Source organism: Centrocercus urophasianus, unplaced genomic scaffold (assembly GCF_019232065.1).
Source record: "Centrocercus urophasianus isolate 14NV4802_14NV808 unplaced genomic scaffold, USGS_Curo_1.0 seq_23, whole genome shotgun sequence".
Lineage (NCBI taxonomy): Eukaryota > Metazoa > Chordata > Aves > Galliformes > Phasianidae > Centrocercus > Centrocercus urophasianus.
Window position 1 is genome coordinate 16,572,222 of NW_024884789.1, and position 22,924 is coordinate 16,595,145.

Consider the following 22,924-nt stretch of genomic DNA (forward strand, 5'->3'; position numbering starts at 1 on the left):
GACTTAGAACTCCGAAGAGATTAAACTAGAAGGATGCACTTCCAGAGAGCAGAAGATAATTCCGAAGTCCAGAGGATAACAGCCTGAAATGAGGTGTTCAAGGAACGTTTGGACATTGTGTTGAGGGATATGGTTTAGTGAGAGCTATTGGTGATGGGTGGATGGTTGGACTGGGTGATCCTGTGGGTTCCAACCTTGGTGATTCTGTGATGCTATGGATTCTACATTCAATACCCAAAGAAAAACATCAGAAAGAAGAGTTAGGGTTGTATATGTAACAGGTACAGCTCCACAGACACTGATATCACAGCTACCAAGATTTTGGAAGAAAACAAAATGCAAACAAACCACAAACTTTTATGCTTTCCTTAACTCTTATGTTTTACATCTGTTCTTCAGATCCTGTTTGCCTTGGTTTTTTTTCTGAAGTTGGATATCATACAGATTCACAGCTTTATCACCTAGCGTGCCTAGAAATGTCTCCATTTAGCCCTTCAGCAGGGCTATCATCAGCAGGACTCCACCTTGACGAGGACTTAACTAAAAAAACAAGAATTCCCATTCACATTTCAAGACAGAAGAGCTGAGAGGCACAAAGTACCCTGACCGAGAAAACCCGGCAGGAAGAACTGACAGCAGACTGCAGGAAGCCCAAATTCCTGTCTTCAAGATTTCCAAGTGCAGCTCTATCTTGTCTGATGTATTAGTGGAAAAATAATAGCCATAGTTTGGTTTGACATGGTCTTACTAAACCACGAACAAGTAAGAAGTTGCTCATTAGAGCCTTCTGCTGCCATAAACACTCGAGAGATAACTGCTTACTGAAGGACTGCACGCTTACTAGGTTATACAGCTCAGCACATGCATCTGATATCCACATGGGCCCACGTTGCTGGCCACTCAACATTTCATTTCAGGACATGCTAACATACATTCTATCACACACAGAGATGAGCTCCATTTGCACCTTCCTGTTTTACAAATGCTCAAGTGTGTTTTATCTGTATATCAATTTCTCCACGTTTCACTGGCTCGTAAGGACCAAAAAGAGCGTCTCAGACTTCTACAGGAGAGCAAGCCACCTCTTCCCTCCACTGACCCAGAAAGACACATGGGGACAGAAACCACTCCCCCATCATCTCTGGATGCACAGCAGGAAAGAATTCCTGCAGGTTGTTCTCCAAAATTAAGACACTTACTGGAGTATGCTTCTCCTGATCCCACTACACAGCAGCCAACTTGCAGACTACTTCTGTCTCAAGTGCCTCGTGTTTTTATCTCGTACAAAAATTTTGCTTAGAATGTAATGCAACAATGAAGTTATAGTTATCAAAACTTAAAAATGAAGCCATCATCTAAACTATCTGTAAAAAGGTCTTCTAGAGACCTCACCACACATCAACACAATTTCAAGTTTATGCAGGCAACGACACCTTTTGACTCATCAATGATGGCAGTCAGAAAACTAAAAAAAAAAGATTAACATAGGCCACTATAACGAAAATCCAGCTTGCAAAACCTCTATCCAAACTGTCCGCAGGAAACTTCTAATTGGACTAAAGTGGAGATTTACATCACAGCTTGCTGCTGCAGTTCTTGCAAATGCACGTTTATGTGACAGTACCATGCCAGACACACAAAGGTTTTCCTGTTAGGTTCAGCAGAGACTTAGTTCATTGCTTTGAAGGAACATGTATACCAGCAAACACCGCAGTTCTCTTATGAGCTCTATTTCCATACTTACTGGTGCTACTATTTTACCCGTCTGTCCAACTTGCATGTCATTAGGAACAAAGCCAGCATCTACAGCTGCACGGGAAGCTCCAACTAGTTGAAAGAAAATATTTCCAATGTTTTCTTTTAAAATATTAGCAACTCAAATTCATACCACCATAAAAGCACATGTATTTTACTGAAGAGTCCCACACATTAAGGGCACATATTTAGAAAGCTCCCTCTAAAGAGCTCTTAAAGTAATCCCTCTCCATAACACTGGCAGAAACTTCCAAATACTAAATGCTAATGCACTTCATAAGCAACAGGAAATCCTTACTCCCAGCACCAAAAGGCCATATATTTAAAAGTGAGGATTTCAGTCTGGCATATTTCCATTATTTTTTCTTGTTGCTTTGTCAAAAGAGGATTTTCCCATATATGCCTTCCCATAACGTTCCAGCAAGTTTTAATAGAACACATGTGCCATCTTATATCGCTTACACCAAGTTCAGAAGTCAGAGCCAGTAAAGCAAAATATCCAACTGAACTCAAGAGCACCACACAGATATTTAATCAGTGAAGCCAACAATTAGAAAACAAAGCCACTCATGTAAAAATTCTACTGATTACTAAGTGTAAAATCTAAGGCTAATGCAGTCAAAACCTTAGCACAAGCAGCTCCTCCTCCCCCCCAGCCTTTGGTAGAATATTTTGCTGAAAAACGTGGCAAGAAGAACCACTCAAACCATAAGAACTGTGATTCTGTAAAGCAGTATCTGAAAAGGGGGGGTGACTTTACCTGCAGCATTCAATTGGTCCGCAAGATCATAGAGCAACTTAAAATTTTCACCACTCTTTAAGCCTCTTCCTTAAAAGTTAAAAAACAAAAATAAGATGAAGAAAGAGTACAATATGCTCTAGGATTTTTTGTTACACATATAAACGTTCTGTTTTATTATCTACACTTGCAAAGGCACAAGGATATGTTTGCACTGGTTATCTTTGGATACAGAATTAAATAGTATTTGACATTGTGAGATTTAGCTTTTTTCTTTGTAATAAATATTACATATACAAACCAACACCACTCCCACTGTTTATTAGCATCATCAAGCTCCTCCTTTGAAATTAGGAAGACAGGATTTTCGTGCTCCCCCTGCTGGCTTTAGGCATAAAACTCTGCAGTAGGATAACTAAAGGCTTTTATTATCTTTCTGTATGCACAAAGACCAAACCAACAAAAGATTTAAACCCGAAGAGCAGAATACAAAAATAACAGCTTTTAAAATTATTAAAATCATTATATCATGTTTGGCCTGCCTGCAATGATTTGGATTAATTTTAAATCAAACAAACTTTCATCTAAAAACACTTCACTCTGTCATTTTAGAGAGGCTCACCAATTATGGCAATGATCTTAAAATGCCTATTAGCATATAGCAAACTTCTCTGTTCTGCCACTTCATGATACACAGATGTTGGGTGTCTCCCCACTGTCTCCTATGTCCTATTTCAAAAAATGTACCAAGTCAGTGTTTTCCTACAGAATCACAGGATGGCCTGGGTTGAACAGGGCCATGAATGCCCATTTGGTTCCAACCCCCTGCTGTGTGCAGGTCGCCAACCAGCAGCCCAGGCTGTCCAGAGCCACATCCAGCCTGGCTTTGAATGATGGGGCATCCACAGCCTCCTTGGGCAACCTGTTCCAGTGCCTCACCACCCTCTGGGTGAAAAACTTCTTTCTAACATCCAACCTAAACCTCCTCTGTCTCAGTTTAAAACCATTCCCCCCTGTCCTATCATTTAGTTGAGCTGTAGCATCACAGAAATGCACAAAAGCACACTACTTACCACCTGATACAACCACTCTTGCACTCGTAAGCTCAGGCCGGTCACTTTTTGACAGCTTCTGCTCAATCCATTCCGACAGACCAACAGGTGCTGGAGGGGTCACTGTTTTAAGCAGGTTGAAAAAGGATCCACAAGAAAAAGGATAAAGCACGGGCTTTCAACCTTCCAAATTTCAGTTTAAACTTCATGCACAAGTTCACTGTGGAGCCAGCTCTGCCACAAGATTTTAATTACCATGAATAGTTGCTCTGTGACTCTGAGCTACAAGCCTCCCCTATTACCTGTGGTTATTTATCCTGCAGTGCAAGACTGTTCTATGAAGTTTTATGTACATCAGATTGCACTAAATGAAGGTCTGCTCTATAAGCAACATACTGGTATCAACCCAACATAATAACCATGGATCTTTTAAAAGACAGGCAATCAAACCAACTACATAGGTTGCTCCAAAAGTAATGCCTCTTGTTCATTTCCTTGAAAACTACAGCAGCTACAAAGAGCATGATAACATTATTTGATAGAGCAAATTGTCAGCTACAGAAGTCTTTTTCTCAGCACACCATTCTCAGCACCATTAGTTGTGTCCTTTCACCAGCACTGAACAAGAGCCTTTATGCTGCACTCGTGAAAACCTGCACCAGCAGAGGCAACCCACTGTCACTGTTGCCACTGCTGGAACACACCACCCACTCCTCACCGTGCTCACATCCACTGTCTGGTCTCCAAAACCATTCAGCAAGCATCAATGGATGCCACTTTTTCCACATGGATGAATTCAGTTCCACCCGTTTGCTTCACACGCACTTCCATGTCAGGAGCTGCTCTGTCAGAGTGCCCCTCTGCTGCCAGCTGCCACATGGCAACAAAACATAATGGAGTTTTGTTTACTGGTGGGAAGGTACAACCTCTGCTGCCATACCACCAAAATCCACCACTGATGTTGTGGATCAAACAGAAGGCATTACTTTTGGAGCAGCCCTTGCAAACAGTGCAAAGACAGGACAATATGCCAATGTCAGATCTCAAGCAGCATGTCTACCAACTTCTGCGCAAGTCAGGAAATACACGATGGTTCTGGCAATGCACTCATGGCTCCCAGACAGAGGTGAGGACTGCAAAGGTGATGTATGGGACACACAGCACGTTACTAGAGATTGCTTCTGGTGGACTTACAGCACTGTCATAAAAGGGCCCACAGTGAAAAACAGCAGAAGTGATCAAACCCTGGGACGGGAAGCCCAGAGCAGCTGCTGCCAGTTTCCACCTGTGGAGGTATTCAAAACCCAGTTGGACGCAGCCCTGGAGAACCTGCTCCAGTGTCCCTGCCTGAGCAGAGGGGTCCCCAGAGGTCCTTTCCAACCTAAACAATTTCATGACCCTGAGACCATGGATTTCTCTACAATCCAAGCTACAGAGATTTCATTAAAATAACCACTGAAACTGATATAAAACGATGATGGAGTGTTCTCAATCCAATTTCAACTACCACTAATTTACTCAGTGCCATAATGAACTATCTCAACTGAAATACGACCGATCAAACCAAAGCTGTGGACTGCCAGCAACTTGTGCTGTGAAAAACCAACCCAGCTATTCAAACAGCTCTAACTTCAAATAAGGACTAGCTCCAAGATTGCTACGGATGAGGTTCAGGCAGCGAGTGAAACAGGCACAAATAATCTGCGCAGAATCTGCTTCTGGGTGAAGAGAAAGCAGTGAAATGACAACTCGTATCTTCCCCTACCAGATAACAACAACCAAGTACCAATATTTAAAAGGAAAAGGCTAAGATTATTAAATTACTACCAATCTGCTCTGACAAACATCAGCCTGCAAAATAGAACCTAACTCTAAGTGACAAAACACAAGGACAAATGCTCACCTTTCTCCACACTGGCGCTGCCGCCGCTCGTTGGCGCAGCCTCAAAAGATGTCCCCCGTACAGAAAACACTTTAACTGCTTCATCACACTGGACGGTGCAAAGAACATTTCCTAGTGAAGAACAATCATGTTTTTACAGAAGACATCACACACATGACACAAAGTTCCTGCCAAAAATAAAACTTTTAGATGATGAGAACTGGGAACCCAGGCACTCTTTAAGCTGTTCATTTCCAGTGTTCTGATCGACTTTGAACTCCATGTTTCTGCAGTATGACAAAAATTGCTTCATTTTTAAGGCAGTCAGCACATTTAAATCACCCCCTTGCAAGCGTTTTTACATGTCATAAGGGAAAACACACCTTTGAAACCACTGTTCTTAAGCATAAAGAGAGATCTGTAATAATAATAATCCGTTATACCGTGGTATGACTTTGATCGTGTTTTCTGTCAGACTGCATAAGGTACTTATTTCCACAGGCTAAAAACTAAACTCAAAAAGTGCTACAACACCAGGTGTTAATAAACAAAATCATCCTGAAACTGCCAATTACTGAAAAGCAGCTAAAAAACAACACGCAACCACAAGCTGATAGTGTAACTCAAAATACCACCTTGGTGTAGGTGGTACAGTAGCATTAAGAAACACAAGCTCAGGAGTCCATCTCTGAATTAAACCAGAGGGGCAGAACAGAGTTACAAAAAAAAAAAAAAAAAGGCTGATAAAAGAATTACAAATTACATCAATTAAATATTATAAGTAATCAGTGCAATGTCTTCATAATTAGAGAAAACAACCCCGTGGCAGCTCAAATCAGAGCTAATGGAAGTCATATTAAATAATGTCAGACAATTAACTTAATGTTTTATGTTTTACAAAATCAAATCAGAAATACATTAAACAAAGAAACTGAGTATGTATAAAGGAGATTGAATTCTACTAATTAAAGTGAAGGAGCTGGTTTCCATCTAAAACCCTACAGCACCAAAGTTACCAGTGCTCGGATTCTCAAAGAGCACCACGTTGGATTTTTAAGCAATTTAGACTGTAAGGTGAACATTCCTAAAATATCCCAATGTTCTAACAGCTGGACTGTAAGAAGTTACCAGGATTAAGTACTTCATTGCATGAGCACCACACAGCTGTTGTGACTGCTTACCTGCATAGATAGTTCTCACAAAAGTGTTGGGTGATTTGATCTCAATGATGTCAGAAACAGGAGCAACATCCAGCTTCGCAGCCACTCTGGGAATAAGATTCTACAAGTCAAAGATTAAAAGTCAGCAACGTAAATGCTGGTATCTGCACACTGCACGTGAGAAAATGCAAAGGACATAAGGTGAAATGCACATATTAAATAGAGGAACGTTTGCTGACCTGATCTTAAGCTCACAGATTGCTGCCTGTGACTAAGAAGGCACATACGACTGTAACACGACTGCAGGACTACACAGCTTTAGCAGCCAAATAAGAACCCAGCACTGTAATAACATTAGAAATGTTATGATCCTTACAGTAAGTAACCCCCTAATTGAATATCTTAAATTAGGAGGCTCGTTTGCTTCAATAATTTAGAACTGAATACAGATGCGATTTACTCGGAAAATTGACAATTATGGATGGCTGAGTTCTTACAACAAAAAAAAGAAAACAAAAAGTATCTTGGAAGCCATTTATCAGAGACAACAGCAGGAGGAAAACATTACTCTCCTACCCAAAAAAAGCCAAAAATTTACTATTTAAAAATTACTGTTAGAATACATATCCCCTTATTCTGAAATTAGCTCTAGAGAATTATTTAGAACCACAGGGCATGGGGAAAAGGATAAAAAGAGCAGCAGAAGGCATTGAGAAATTAAGGACAGCAAGAGCTTAACTTGCTCTCTCTCTCCCTCCCTCTGCTAACCTGGCACACCACAGAGCCCTGCTCGGTCATCTTTACTCACAGCCATGACAACAGTCACTGCTTGACTCCTCCAGTAAAGCACTACTTGATGATGGGAGCATAAGCTTTAAAGCAAGATATTAACCGAGGCACTGCAGATCACAAATAAATGAAAAATGGAATGACTAAGACTTGGGGCATGTAAGGATTTTTCTCTTAGCAAAATTACAATTATATGGATTGATATTGATTGGAAGTAAAAATAGAAGGAAGGCTGATGTCATCATTCATTCCACGTTGGCAACATTTCCAGAATGTCCTTTTTTCTCTAATTCAGCTGCACCACAACATTACCTGACTGTCAGCACTGGGGCTCTCCACACATCTAAGCACATTTTTAAGTATGTACTTGTTAAAAAGTTCTGAAAAATCAGATTTTCTTCACAAAACAACTTGGCTAGATCTTGGATCTGTATTATCTATATATATTTACAGACATTTCAATCTAAAGACCTACATCACAGATGCAATTCCTCCCCCAAAAGAGTTTGCTGCCAACAGGTCTGCACGCTTTCATTTCAACATGAAAACTACATAACAATCCTAATAATACTAGAAGTGAAACAAAAGTCACCAAAAACAGTTTACCAGGTTTTCATCCCCAATTACTGCATTTTCATAAGGCTTTCAGATACCTTTAAGTATTCTGTGTTCTTACACATTTTATACACTTTGCCTTACGCACATACAATTAGCTGGCTACTACTACTGAGCCCCTCCACTGCCCCTTAGCTCAAATCAGCCCATAAGAGAACTCAGAAGCAGCTACTGGCTTCTTCAGTGCACTGCTGTCACGTTTTTAGGACACTCTGAATTGTCCAGGGCTGACCTGCAGACCCTCTCTCAGGCACACATACAAAAATGCCTCTCTGTCCTGCAAGAATTGTTTGATGCATTTTGATTTACTCACCTTCCCAAAGGCAGATGCTCCAGCACAAATGTGAGTGTATTTAAATTGTTTCTGAGTTTCCAAAACCAAGGGAGTCAGCTCCTCTGAGAATAAAAATACAAGTTTACAACTATTTTATCATCAGTCACAAATCCCAATACTGCTTCTTCGGTCAACAGATAAGAAAGAATCAGTCTCACCTGCTAGAAATCCCTTGAATAGGTCGTGCTGAGCCACAAGCACTTTTGCAACACCCTGCACCTTGCTGAGCTCTTGTGCTACCTGTGATTACAAACCAATCGTTATTAGTTTGCATTACAAGAGCACACGGAGGCTTCAGCCAAACTCAGAGCTCCACAGTGGCAAGCATCACAGACAGACAGCAGGAGAGAGCTCCTAATTAGTCCCTAACGCAAACTGCTCGCCCTCTATATTAGTTCAAAGTGAAACACAAAAGCACATCGTGTAGGAGTTAGCACAAACCTTACAGAATGAGCTGCAGATCTTCTGACGCACAGCACAGCGCCTTACAGGGCACTGCAAACCAATCCTGGCAATAAGAGAACTACAGAGTAAAGCAAACCTAGCACAGATTGCCCAGTACAAGAGACTACACAGCCATCTCGTGTTTTATGATAATAGCCAATAATTGTCTCACTCCAAGATAATTACTAAGCATTTTAACATAATCAAAGACAACAATCCTATATTCTTTCTACGTCAGTCAGTATCTACTTGCAGAGGCACAGCAAGCAAATAAGAACAGCAATGTTATTACAATCTTTGCCCAAATTTCAGCAGCAGTCCTCTGCAGCTGACTGCCTACTGATGTGATGTCTATTTCCAATGCTATCTTTATGCAATTTTGTCCTTTGTATTTGCAGAAGTGAAGTTTAAATGATGAAAGGGCTGTTACAGATCAGAGAAAAGACTGACAGCAATGTCTGGAGGCCACATGCATCACCACCGAACAAATGCAGTTTTACTAAGTTTGCTGAGAATCAGCTTTAGCCTTAAAATTTAACAAGGGGATACAAACAAATATTCTGTAGCAGCTGTTATGGGATATCTGAGTAACTGGCTCCTTTGTCCTACTGACACAGATTCTTACAAAGCTTAAAAAAACCAATCAATTTCATTTTCTGTGAAGAACTTTTCCCCCAGCAAGATGGACATTGCCAAACAGACACCACATGCTTTGGTACTGAACCCCAAACAAACAAAGCATTCCCAATCACTGTTCTATTATCCAAGCACTAAATAAATAAATAAATAAATAAATAAAAGAAGAAGGAAATCCACAGACAGACAAATCAGGCTTCTTTTCGCTGTTGCTACTGTTTTATTTTTAACTGATCCAGGTAAGTATGTCTCCAGTCTCAACCTTGAGCACCTGAGTCTCAGTTTAGAATCAGTCTGCAGCAGTGAGTAAGGTTTGTTCAGTCACCTGTGAATTAACTGCTGTGACTGTGCCTCCTGCACAAGACAGCATATGGCCCTTTCAGAATCACAGTTCCTAAGCAATAGCCTGATATTAAAAAATTAGGCACAGTTGTTCTTATTGTTCTTGTTCATGTCAGACTACATCATGCTGGGGTAAGAGTGCCTCTCACAAACTACAGGTACACTGTCCCCAGATTTTGCACTTCACAAAAATCAGACTGACAACACAGCAGCGAATACAGATTGGATTATCCACAGAGTGATTGCAGACACTCTTGCTACCAGCAGTGACCACTGAAAGGCAGACACTCCGAAGCCTCACCTGACATTGTGCCCTTTCATTTCTGCTGATCTCTCCTTGCACAGTGCAAGGTTTTTTCTCCCAGGTTCCCAGCACTGCATTATTTACCTTTCAAACTTTACAGGAGAACAGTTTTAAGAGTTAATTGTCCTACAGTCTTACAAAAACATGCTTGCTTAACTTGTAACAGCCTATTCTGATATTCCTCCTTGTGAAATTAAAACAATACCCACATTTCCACTTCAGAAGAGAAGCAGCTCAAGTGCAGCACATTTCCTGTAGATTAGCAATTCATGGCACAGCTCCTTTTCACCAGATTATTTTTCAAGCTAGCCGAGATGCTACCACATAGAATTCCACCGCATTCATTAATTCATTCAAATGAAAACAGGATTTCCCACCTTGTCACAACTGGTCCCAGCAACCAAACAGGAAACTTCGCCTCCGAGACGTTTTGCTGCAGTGACTGCATTGAGCGTAATGGGTGTAAGAGTCTCATTGTTGTGTTCTGCTATGACCAACGTACTCTGAAGCCTCTGAAACTGGTGCAGCAGGGATGCCTTCGAAGAGAGAAAGAGAAAGTTGAGTACTTTGCATTTAAATAAATGAAATATTCCTGGGAGCATTCAATGCTCTACAGAAAGCTATCGGCCATGCTGATCGACAGCTGCTGCTGTCAAACAAAACAGGCTAAATCTACATCATTTCTATGAGGTAGGCAGAATATTTCAGTACTAGTTAATAATTACAAGGAATGTACAAACTTGGTTGACTTCAGCACAGCTACAACATGCAGCTTTTCAACTAAAACCTTCACAGGAAAATACTGAACAGCCTTAAGAAGAAAGCCACAGTAAGACACATTGAAGCTCAGTTGATCAACTGAAATACATAAAGAGTGAACAGAATTCAGTGTGAGCATAACATGACGATAGTTCGTGGCTGCAGACTGAAACCCACAAGAGGATTAGACAACTGAGTTTAAGACCCCAGGAAACCAAGAGTAAGCAGTAGTTACTTATCTTACTGATTTATTTCCCCATATGTTTTAGCCAAAATCTTTCCAGAGAACTCACTGTTGTAATCAGTTATCTGCAACAACAGAACTGGAGGTAGTAGTAGCAGGATAGCAATAAGCATCAAAGGCTCCCAGTCTAAAAACAAACATATTAATAAAGCCTGCTGAACAGCACCAGGTTCAGCTGTAGATAATGTGTTTGCCTTCACAACATAAGATGCTACTGACCACTCAGCTACCACCACAATAAAAGGGTGCTTCATTGATCCTTTTCACTGCCCAGACTAACACCGAGGTAGTGAAAAGGCAGGGAGATAAATGCTAGCAAAAACTGAAGACTGACGGCACTACTTCTAACTTATTTTCTAAGGGCACTTCCACTCACAACAAATACGTGCACACCAAGCATTTAAAGCAGAAAATAAAGCTTCAGAAAACCTGAGAGCTGAAACGTGGCCATGGACTTCAGCCAGGCAAGGTGTATATCATCAGCACAACAGACTTCACAAAGAGAAAGCAAACCCAAGGACTTCCTTGGGACGATAAAGATATAAATAAAAAGGTACCTTTCCAAAGAATAAAGACCATAATTAGTCTTTTTTTTTTTTTTTTTTTTTTTTTTTTTTTAACAATAAGGATTCTTGTAAAAGTACTCTGCATTTCATCTCCTACACTTAAGGCTGCTTGTTAGGATTAAAGATTCTAAGAACACTTGAAGCCAATTGCCAGATTTACAAAAACAAAACATTTATGGCCAATACAGACCAGCATATTTCTGATTCTATTTTATACATCATTTGCAATAAAAGATACGAGATCTGGTCACCGTTTGAAGAATAACTCCGTGTTTTTGTGGCAAATAGCTCACTTTTTCAACAACTTACAGTCACGTCACAACAAATTACAATTAAACATCCTACAGACCTGGGCAATCAAGTGCCTTCTCACAAGCACACCAGTTTACCATGAAGAACAGGGCAGTAACCACATGACAGGAATTTATTTGGACACAGATGGACACTATGCACCTATGCTCCCTCTACAGTGGAAACATCCACACATCCTTTCTGTGGGCAACTCCAGACAGTGATTCAGCCTGCACTCAAATAAACACCTATGAAGGAAAAACGTCTGGAGTTCTCAGCTCCCTCCCTCCTCCACTTAGTGTAGAGCAAACCTGGCCTCTGGCTTCCAGATGGTGAGATTAATCCAAACAAGCGTGCAGGGTACACCACGCCAGTCACTTGCAGGGTACCAAAGGATTCAGTGAATCCATCATCTACTCAAGTTACACCAAGGCATCTTTCTGCTTCCCACTTGAGAAACCCAGCAGTGATTTCCAAGCAGAATACAAAAACCTTAAATATAATCACAGGAATTCCAGACTTGGTGCAAACAACCAGGACTCCTCACTGCTCCTGTCCCAGCCAAACGTTAGAGATCCAGCACACACCTGCTACACGTGCACAGACAAACCCATGCCTAAAGCCTACAAGCCACACACCCACTCAGTGCTCATTTAATTTGCACAGGTGATCACAGAATACAGAACAGCTGAGCTTGGAGAGAATCTTAAAGATTAGCCAGTTCCAACCCCCAGCTGTGAGCAGTTGCCACCCCCTACACCAGGCTGCCCAGGATCCGACCCAACCTGTTCTTGGCACCTCCAGCTCTCTGGACAGCCTGTTCCATTGCCTCATCACCCTCTGAGTAACAAATGTCTTCCCAGTATATTACATCTACCCTTCTTTACTTCAAAGCCATTCCCCCTGTCCTATCACCCTCAGACCATGTAAAAAGTCAGTGCCCCTTCTGCTTGTAAGCTCCGTTCAAGTGCTGGAAGGCCACCATGAGGTCTCCCTGGAGCCTTCTCTTCTCCAAGCTAAACAAGCCCAGCTCCCTCAACCTTTCCTCACAGGAGAGGTGCTCCAGCCCTCTGATCATCTCTGTAGCCCTCCTCTGGACCCACTCCAACAGCTCCACATCCCTCCTGCACTGTGGTCCCAGACCTGGACACAGAACTCCAGATGGAACCTCATAAGGGCAGAGCAGAGGAAGAGAATCCCCTCCCTCTCCCTGCTGCCACCCCTCTGTTGATGCAGCCTAGCACACCGTCGGCCTTCCAGGCTGCAGGAGCACGCTGCTGGCTCGTGCCCAGGACCCACTTAAGGACATTGCTGCTCTCAATGAATTCTTCTCCCAGCCTGTGTTCCTACCTGAGATTGACCCGACCCAAGCGCAACACCTTGCAGTTGGCCTTGTTATACCTCATTAGGTTCCACTTTTCAAGCCTTTCCAGGACTCTCTAGATGGCTTCCCTTCCTTCTGTCGTATCAACTGCACACTCAGCTCGATGCCATCAGCAAACTCACTGTGCGTGCACTCGATCCCATTTCTACATCATTTATGAAGATGATGAAGAGCACCCAACTTAAGATAGAACACTGGGGGACACCCTTCATCACCAGCCTCCACCTGGGAGCCACTGCCAACCCTCTGCTGGAACCACTCAACCAACTCTTTATCCACCAAACAGCCCAGCCTTCAAATCCATATTTCTCCATTTTAGAGATAAGGCTGTGGTGCAGAACCACGCCAAAAGCTCTGCAGCCTGCTCACAGCAATGCTAATGAAAATCAAATGCATGTTGGACTTTCAGATCACCCATACAGTGCATAGAGGTCCAGCACTTCTTAAATACAAGTTTAGTGCTTATATACTATAAAATACATGTACTAACCACAAAAAAAAAAAAAAAAAAAATCACAGACAAGGGTGTTTCCTTACTATCTTTCCTTACTGTTTAGTAGGATTGGTGACTCAACTGCCTCTGCAGCCAACACTGAACTGCCCATAGTCAATCTACAGACAACATCTTCTTAGCTGTAAGAGCAAACTGGCCAGAGAATAGCACTCTAAAATTGCTTAATAGGAATTGGGTATCTCATACAGGCCCATTAGCACTGGAAGGAAAAGAATCCTAAAAATAGACTCGAGGCAAAGGTTTGGGGTGGCTGCATTCCCGTACAACAAAATAATGCTTAATTCAATTAAAAGACACTCTCATGGCTGAAAAGCTTAAATAAATTCATATATACATATTTGGCAAGCTCAATACAATCGGGGAGACCTGGCAATAAAGTTTATACTTGTAGAGCTTCTGTAACCACCTGGCAGCAGGAGAGGTCTGAGACACAGCTACTGAACTCCAGGAAACACTAACTGGAAAAATATCACTGAAGTCACCTAAGCTGAAAAGAAGCTGCAACTGCAACAGAGAACACCAAAAGAAATTAAGAAAATACTTAACAATTTATTTAGGAATCAAGAATAATCAAGACGTGACTGCAAAGGAATTGAAGCAGCAAAAGAAAGACGTAGTGAAGAAGTTTTCCCAGATGCACCCCACACAGATTGTTAATAAAACTCAAAGCAAAGCTGTCTGTAAATACAGACAAATCTACTGAAAGTAAACTCAAGATAAACGACCTCGCTAAAAAAGGCAGCAACCTGTCTGAGCCACCAGTGCCAACTGAAGGACAGATGCAAAGTATTCTCACAACCTTCAAATGCAACCCAGCACTTCTCCTGCAAGGTCATCATTTGTTGCAGCGTTCCAGGCTATTAAATCCATTTATCTGAAGTCCCTCAAGCCAAAAACAAAACTAAAAACCCACATGTTCATCACAATATACGCACATACACACATACATATGGGTATGAAATAAAACGCGCTGTTTTCAGAAATAGCAGGGAGTTGCGAGCTCTGAATGAGTGAAGAGAAACCAAAAGACTCAGCAGCAGTGAAAACTGGGTCACCACCCCCTAAAATACTGTGAAATGGTGTTCTTAAATGGAGAGCCACAGCGCCCTTCACTGTCAATCTTTTTTGAGTGAGCATGGAGCGAGGGTGATCAATTCACTTCAGTCTTTAAGCAGCCAAGACTAACACTGCTTGCTTGCCCTTGTAAGGCCTACCTGCACAGGCTGAATGAAAACTGGGTACAGATTTAGAAGGTGATGGCCTTAAAGTGCTGTGTGATGTCCTACGAGGAAGAGGAAAAGAGACTGAAGGGACAAATACTTGTTTACGTGGTAAAAAAAAATAATAATAATAAAGAATTTTAGGGGAATACATGATCTGCTATTTTATAGAGATAGAAATGTGTGACCTCAGGACAATTCTGATCACCACAGTTTAATATCATTACAAGCTGAACATTACATTTCAGTAGCCCATGCAATAAGCAGCTGAATCTATGACAGTTCCAACACACATCTAGGTTGCCATCAGCACAATGACTCTTGGGCAAGATATTCCAAAAAACTACCATGCTTTCTATTAGAAATGATTTCTTAATGGCTATCTTTGCTCTTCCCAACACTCTGTCTTGTAATTTAAGCCCACTAATATAACTTTATTTGCACCTACCACTGAAATGGCTCACTCCCACATCTGCACCAATTATTCCTGTACTTGTGGACCTGTACCTCTCAGTCCTCTTTTCATGAAGATATGCAGCTCCGACCTCTTCTTACTGCTTATACTTTACAGGCCTCAATGATTGCGTAGATCCAACCCCCTGCTGTGTGCAGGTCACCAACCAGCAGCCCAGGCTGCCCAGAGCCACATCCAGCCTGGCCTTGAATGCCTGCAGGGATGGGGCATCCACAGCCTCCTTGGGCAACCTGTTCCACTGCCTCACCACCCTCTGTGTGAAAAACTTCCTCCTCATATCCAACCTAAACCACCGTGTCTCAGTTTAAGACCATTCCCCTTGTCCTATCACCATCCACCTCACAAACAGCCGTTCCCCTCCTGCTCATACACTCCCTTCAAGCACTGGAAGGCCACACCGAGGTCTCCCCGAGCCTTCTCTTTCCCAAGCCGAACAAGCCCATTATCTATATACATAAGCACTCCGGGCGCACACAGCCGACCAACCAGCCGACCTCATGCTTCCAGGCTCCACAGCCCTGCGCACCTCCGTGCTGGGCAGCACGGCCCCCGCGGGCAGCAGTGCCAGCAGCTGACTAACGGAGCCAACCACTCGCACAGCTGCTCTCCACAACGACCTTTGCTCCAGCAGGCGCGGGGCCGAACTCCATCACCGCGATTGCAACAGCTGTGCCTTCAGTGCCGCACGCCACGCAGCCGCCCGTGCTTTTCGCTCTCGTTTTACCGCTCTTAGCGCTTCTTCGGAGCGGACCCCAAAGCGGCGGGACGGCGAGCCCCGTTAGGCTCGCTGCTCGCACAACCGCGGGGCCGTCCTTGAGCTCACCTCGCCGCGCCGTTCGGTAACGCGAGCAGCGTGACAGCGGAGCACGGCGCGGCACCGCGAAGGGCGGCACGGTGATTAACTGCGGCTGCAGCTCGCGGGGCTCGCAGCGCCACAGCCTCCCGCGGACACAGCAGGCTCCGAGCGGCCGCGAGGACCATCCCCCCTCACCGGGCTCCAACCTCAGCAGCCGGCCGTGCCGGCCCCCGCTGCCCTCACTCACCGCCCTCCTCACGCCGCGCGCCGCCGCCGCCGCCCGCAACATGGCTCCGCCGTCCCGCTCCGCCGCCGCTCTCGCGAGAGCCGCCGCGCCGCACCGCTTCCTCATTGGTCGCGGCGCGAAGCCAATGGACAGCTGAGGAGAGCGCCCCCCCCGGCGGCGGGACGGTTGAAGACGGGGAGCTCCGTGCGGAGGAGCAAACAGCGGGCGGCTGAGCGCCCCGAGCCCGTGCTCCGTGCTGAACTCCATTCCAAGCCAGTAAAACAACGTAAGAGGAGCCCTTTGCAGATGAAATTCATACAGTGTACAGCCCCTCCTACTGCACCCCGCGTAGCCTAAAAGAACAGCGGCAAAATAAGGATGCAAAGAGCATCCTGAGCAGCACTGCCTGCCCTGCTTTTCTTTGTCGTTAATGCGTTTCATTAATTAAAGCCGTGGCACGCTGTGTTCAGCTCCAGAAATGAGCTTCCAGCTTACAGAAGGAGAGAGCACGTGTTGGGGGAGAGGAGAGCAGCCATCTGCACCTGAACCCTGTATCACACACTGCAACACGCACTGCAACAGGCTGCCCAAGGAGGCTGTGGATGCCCCATCCCTGCAGGCGTTCGAGGCCAGGCTGGATGTGGCTCTGGGCAGCCTGGGCTGCTGGTTGGTGACCTGCACACAGCAGGGGGTTGGAACCAGATGAGCATCGTGGGCCTTTTCAACCCAGGCCATTCCATGGTTCTGTGACTCTATGATCTCCACTGAGCTCCTGCTTGTTGGTTTGGTGCTATGAGGTTTGCTGGTGCTTCACCCCGAAACAACCACGAGCATCTCCATCCAAACTGACCTACTTGCTTCAGAGCCCAGAATGAGTTGATTCTTCCGCAGTGCAGTGGATTCTTTAGCAGCATGTGGTGTCTTTGGATGGGCAGCGTGCTGCAGGCACCCCCCAGGTCAGGTTTCTGGGTGTACTGTCACCAGCCTGGAGGCACATCAGGCTCCTTGTTGTATTTTCTGTCTATAATTTTAATTTAAAACCCTCAACACTTCAGATGCGTGTAATCTTTATTGAAACTGGCTTGATGCGGATTATTCCCTGAAGCACAAAGGAAGTCTTTATCACGTATGGCCACTGTTGGAGGAGCTTATAACTGTAATCAGCTGGGGATTATATCAGCACGATCCATATTAGCTGAACGGTGGCAAAAAGCTCTTTTTTTTTTTTTCTTTGTTAATTTGGCCTTCCCACCTCCAGCACAACAACAATAAACATAGTAAAACTGCACCAGGTAGGTGCTGCCAGCACCAGAGTCATCATCCTGCCAGTGGGCAGAGGATATGGCTCTATTCTGAAAGAAAAATGAGCCATTAATTAGTGGAAGCAGATCCATTTATAGTGCATTGTTATCCAGGATTATTTCATTAGTATCTGCTGACCCAATTTCTGTATTTGAAAGGGAATTACATTTTTTCACACTCTTGGGGTGGGAGGCAAATCAATAATGCAGTTGTTCTAACTTAGAATAAAAGGGTTGTAAAGGTGTGCCTGCCCTGGGGCCTCTGACAGAAGGAACACAGAACAAGAGCCATCACAAACTCGTTGCCACGTCTCCATCAGAATCGGATTTTGGTTCCCTTAAAATACACAATTCCTAATTAAAACATACGGAATCCAGCTAATACAGCCTCACAGCTATGGGATTTAGTGAAGGGGAGGAATATATATATTTTTTTGTTACTGCTATGATGGTCCCCTCTGGCAGGGGTCCTCAGCTTACTCCTCCCACTTCCGCCAGGCAGAGCTGACTCAGATAAATTAGAAGAGCTTCATTTGGGAGGCTTCTCCACCACACGAAAGGATTCTCCTCCTAATCTGTCAAAATCCAATAAGGTTAAAGCAACTGCAACCTGCTTAGGGCTCAGAGTGCAGGATCTGCAGCCCAGGGCCAGGCAGGTGCCTGTGGGGGGAGACATAAGGTGACAACCTGAGTTGGGAGAGCTCTGCTGCTGAAATACTCTGTGCCTGAGTGCTGCAAAGCCCTTCCCCACAGAGGTGGGGCCAGTGGCAACAGGATGGCATGCACCTCCCCAAGGCCTGGCTCCTCACCCACCTGCCACAGATACAAGCCTGACACTCTTGGGTTCTTTTGGTGTAAAACCCCAGCACGGTGTAGCTTAATACTCTGCCCAGATCACCTCACAGCCACCCACCCACATCTGCCACCAGCACTCTGTCTGTCACAAGTCCCTCCGTGAGCCCTCAGGTGAGCACAGCCCCACCAGCCCCATCTCCAACACAGGGTGCAGAGAGGTGCACTCCCTCAGCAGCACCCCAACAGCCATCCATCCCTGCAAAGCCTGCAAAGCCACTTTTAACCGGTGTTTCCCCTTCTCTGCCATCTCTCATCAACCATTTCCAGGTGCAGAACAGGTAATAAGGGCGCAGTGATAAGCCTGCAAGCTGCCAGTGCTCCCCAAGTGCAAGTCACTGTCTGAGCAAGAAACAGTCATTCTGCCAAGGACAGGCAAGGAGGGATGTATGCAGGCACCTTCAGCACATAGAGCAGGCTCCCTGAGCAGGCAGCTCCTGCTACACCATCCTGCAGGAAGGGAGGAAGGAAGGGGACCCCTGCAGAGCACTCCTCTCCACCCTGCACAGTGCTCATTGCGGTACCCTGCATCCCTCCTCCAGTGCGTGCCTCACCTCCTTGCTAATGGGAGATGTGTGTAAAATGCACCATTGGCTTGTATGGCATTATTTTTTAAGCAGGAGCTGCTTCCTCTGCCCTCTGTACTGCTGGGGAGGGAGGAACCTGGATGGGGGCGCTGGCAGCAGCCCCAGCACTCCTGCAGCAGCACGGGCACCTGGGGGAATGGCAGCATAGAAAAGGGAAAGTTGCTTTTCCTTTCTTTTCCTTCAATTCAGCCTCAATAAACCTGTTCTCAGAGCTTTGAGACCTGCTTGATTGCCGGCACCTCTGTGAGCTACCTGCTGCCCATCCCACCTGGTGCCAACTCTCCTCCCAGCCCCATTTCTCAACCCCTACATCACAGCCACCGCAGAAAATGGCACAAGATCCCAGAAATGTGAACTCAATTTGCACTTCAGTGAAAGTAGGGGGGCAGCAGGACGGCCTTGCAGGGATCCAGGCAGCCTCTCCCATGCTGGCAGGCTGCATCCAGACCAGACGCATCTCTGAGGTCGCCCAGAAATCAATGGGCTCAGTGTGAGGGGAGAAAGAATAACGCCAGGCCAAGTGCAGGGCCTGGTGCAGAGGGAGTCAGACGAGGTGGTGGGATGAGCCCACGAGCTTTCTGCATCCCTCTTACCCGGAGGGGACGGGGTGGCAAGGACTCCCTTTGCCATTCTACCACGGCTGATTCTTAATCAATAGCAGGGCTGGCAGCGGCTCTTGTGCAATACCACTTTCTGCAGAGCTGGGCCCTCTTCCCCTGCAATGCTCCCAACCCCTGCTGGTCTCAGAAGAATTGAGCCCAAAGCTCCGCATAGCAATTCAAATGCATCACCAGACATTGGGCCACCGGGTTAACCGCTGTTTAATTTCGTCACATTTGTTTGTGAGTTATGTACGTGCCTTTCTTTTGTCAACATCTCCTTTTAAAAAGGATATTGATTTTGTTTTCAAAGGCCCTCGAAAATAAAATGAATGGCTACATTCTAAGGAAGAGTCATTTTCTCAACAGCTGTAAATAATTTATTGTTCGCAACCCACCCAGATCAAAAGATACTTCATCAACTGATGTGGCAAAATCTGGTGCAAGCTGCATTTCTATTATCTCAGATCCAATTAACCATTTGGAGCAGACTAAAACATAACTAGATCAATCCAGAATCAGATTAATAACCAATCCATAATCACATTAATCACAATCTGTCCATAATTAGCCATCAGATAATCCCATCGGACAGGAGGTGACATACAGTATCCCATTATCTCATTAATTATCTATTTTCAGTATCAGACATTGTCCCCAAACCCAAGGAAATGTTTTTTAAAGGAAGAAAGCACGGGGGATATTTTGGCACATCCTCCCCACCAAAGACCCAAAGAGTTCAACGCTGAAGTTTTACCACCTTTGCTTCAGCATATCTCGCTGGAGCCAAAGCTGTGGCTGAGAGACGTCGTGTTTTTACATAAAATATCATCATCTGAGAGAGATGGAGAAAGAAAACATTTGTTTCGGGCAGACGAGTTTCCGAAAGAAAAGAAAACCCTTCTTCAAAGGTTTTAATGGTAACATGATAACAATAGCTCTGCAATGCTAAATCTTACTGCAGATGGTTCCTGTCCTTTTTTGTAATGCAAGTGAAATTGCGTTCCATCTGTTTTAATTTTATAATGGACTTAATCCACGGCTGGCTCGGAAAGAATCGCCATTCACTGCCTTTGCAATCTGCTGCAAACAACAAAATTGTCACCGTTTCCCCTTTCTAGAGGCAACTCGTGTTTGTATGTGGCAGCACAACCCGGAGAGCTGCTACACGGAGAGCAGCTGCGATGCCAACCCCCCGCACCACGGCCGGCCCCGGCTGCCCCCAGAGCTGCAGAGGGGAACCGGGGGCAGCAGGGAGCGTCAGCCCCGAGGGAGGGCATCGGGCTTCCACTCACGGCTCCCCAGCAATGCCAGCCAACCTGAAAGCTGTTTTCCAAGCAACCAGCCCCTGTTCGGGGCCGCGAGTTGCTGGTTTTGTGCCTCTTGGCGCTACCTGCAGTCATTGCACATCTCTGCAGGAGGTCCGGGGTTTTTGGTGTTTTGGTGTTTCCGCGGCAATTGAATTCTTGGGGTTTTCCAGCGCGCTGCCCCTACCTGCCCAAACCCCGCCTGTCTGACCACGTGTGCAGCCCCTCCTGGGCTCTGCACGGTGCGCGCTGGCACAGCTGAGCCTGGCAGGGCAGGGGGGCTGGGCTGGCCCTGCTGTAACCTCTCCTGCTCTCCAGACGGAGGGAGGTTTGGGTGAGCATAGAGAACGTTGCCCTCGAGTGGGAAAAGGAGCGATGCAACACGCAACCTGCCTGCCGAGCCGCCCTATCCTTACACGCGCCTCGTCCTCCTGTAATCTGACATTTCATTTCTGCGTTTAGCCGGTAACACGCAGATACTGACTCACTCAGGCCCCCGACACCTGCCCCTCGGGGAATGCCGCACTGAAAAGCTGGCAGCCCGCCGTCAGAGCCCTCCGCACCACCCGGCTCCGCTCAGCACTCCGGTGACGGGCAGCAATCAGCTGCGAACCCCACGGTGCCGCTGCCATGCAGCCGGGAGATGCGCGGGCAGCGGCGGAAAGCTCCGGGAGGCGGGCAGGGATGCCCAAATCCCCCGGCTGGAGGATGACCTCAAACACCGCAGCTCTTCCCCCCGCAGCTCCCGCACAAATGCACGACGCGGCCGCTTTCAGCATCTCAAAGCGGGGGATGCTGGTCAAACAGACGGCCCCGATTAGCCAAGTCCTCCTCTCCCGCTCCTCTGCGGTGTCACAGCCGAGGGCTGCAGGACCCACGGAGCCGGTGCTCAGGTTGGAGCACCCATCTGGCCGCTCCACAGCCCGACCTCTCCGAGCGCAGCCGCGGCCACAGCATCCTTCCGCACCCGCGCAGGTGGACCCGCGCCCGTCACACGTCCCGCAACGCACTGCGCGTTGGGGAGGCGACAGCACGGCTGGGCGGGCGCGAAGCCCCAGGGACGGCAGCGATTCCGCCGTGCCGGCGTTCTCAAGGAGCCGCTCCTGCCGCCGTGCCGTAAAGTCTGCGGGAATTTAAAACCGAGTCAGAGGCCGCTGGAGTGCTCTGCTTATTGCTCCGCTAATGCACAGAGAGCCCGTGGAGACTGGGGGAGGGGGGATGAGTAGAAAGGAGGAAAAAAAAAGAAACGCGGGAGGTTTCTGTGTGGGAGCACGGCGGGATCAGGTGCACGGAGGCGCCGCAACGCGCGGCTGTTCCCGCTGATTCCGGCCGGCCGGGCGGCCGCTATCGGGAACGGCCGCCCCGACGGGGCCGACGGCCGCGAACGTCGGGGCGGCCGCCGGTGTCCGGCTCCTGACAGCATCGCCCCGCAGCGAAACCTGGAGCGACGGCAACGAAAACGGGGACGGGAGGCGGGGCGGCGAAGGGGAGCGCAAAGAGAAGAAAATGCACGGCGACGGCAAGGTCGGGGAACAGTGCGGGAAGGAGGGAAACACGGGGCACGCGGGGAAAGCGACGCCACCGCCCGTCCCCCGGGGCCGCCGCCGCGCCCTCCGCGCTCCGTGTCGGGCTCGCGATGCCGGTGCCCGGCGGAGCTCCGGGGAGATCCGCGCCGCTCCGCGCCCCGCCGCGCGCCCATTGTTCGGCGCGGCCAATCCGCGCCCGCCCTCCCCGCGGCCGCCAATCGCCTC

General features: G+C 46.4%; 1 protein-coding gene across 2 annotated transcripts in view; it reads right to left on the bottom strand.

The window, feature by feature from the left end:
• Positions 1-16,590, bottom strand: part of ETFA (electron transfer flavoprotein subunit alpha) — a 27,397-nt gene extending 10,807 nt beyond the window's left edge. For both annotated transcript variants that reach the window (XM_042824139.1, XM_042824138.1), the window contains exons 1-9: positions 16,549-16,590; positions 10,430-10,588; positions 8,485-8,566; positions 8,306-8,388; positions 6,610-6,709; positions 5,450-5,560; positions 3,568-3,669; positions 2,516-2,584; positions 1,745-1,827 (exon numbers count right to left, since the gene is read on the bottom strand). In XM_042824139.1, coding sequence (XP_042680073.1) covers positions 1,745-1,827; positions 2,516-2,584; positions 3,568-3,669; positions 5,450-5,560; positions 6,610-6,709; positions 8,306-8,388; positions 8,485-8,566; positions 10,430-10,588; positions 16,549-16,590 — 831 coding nt within the window. The remainder of the gene's footprint in view (positions 1-1,744; positions 1,828-2,515; positions 2,585-3,567; positions 3,670-5,449; positions 5,561-6,609; positions 6,710-8,305; positions 8,389-8,484; positions 8,567-10,429; positions 10,589-16,548) is intronic.
• Positions 16,591-22,924: the final 6,334 nt, after the last annotated feature.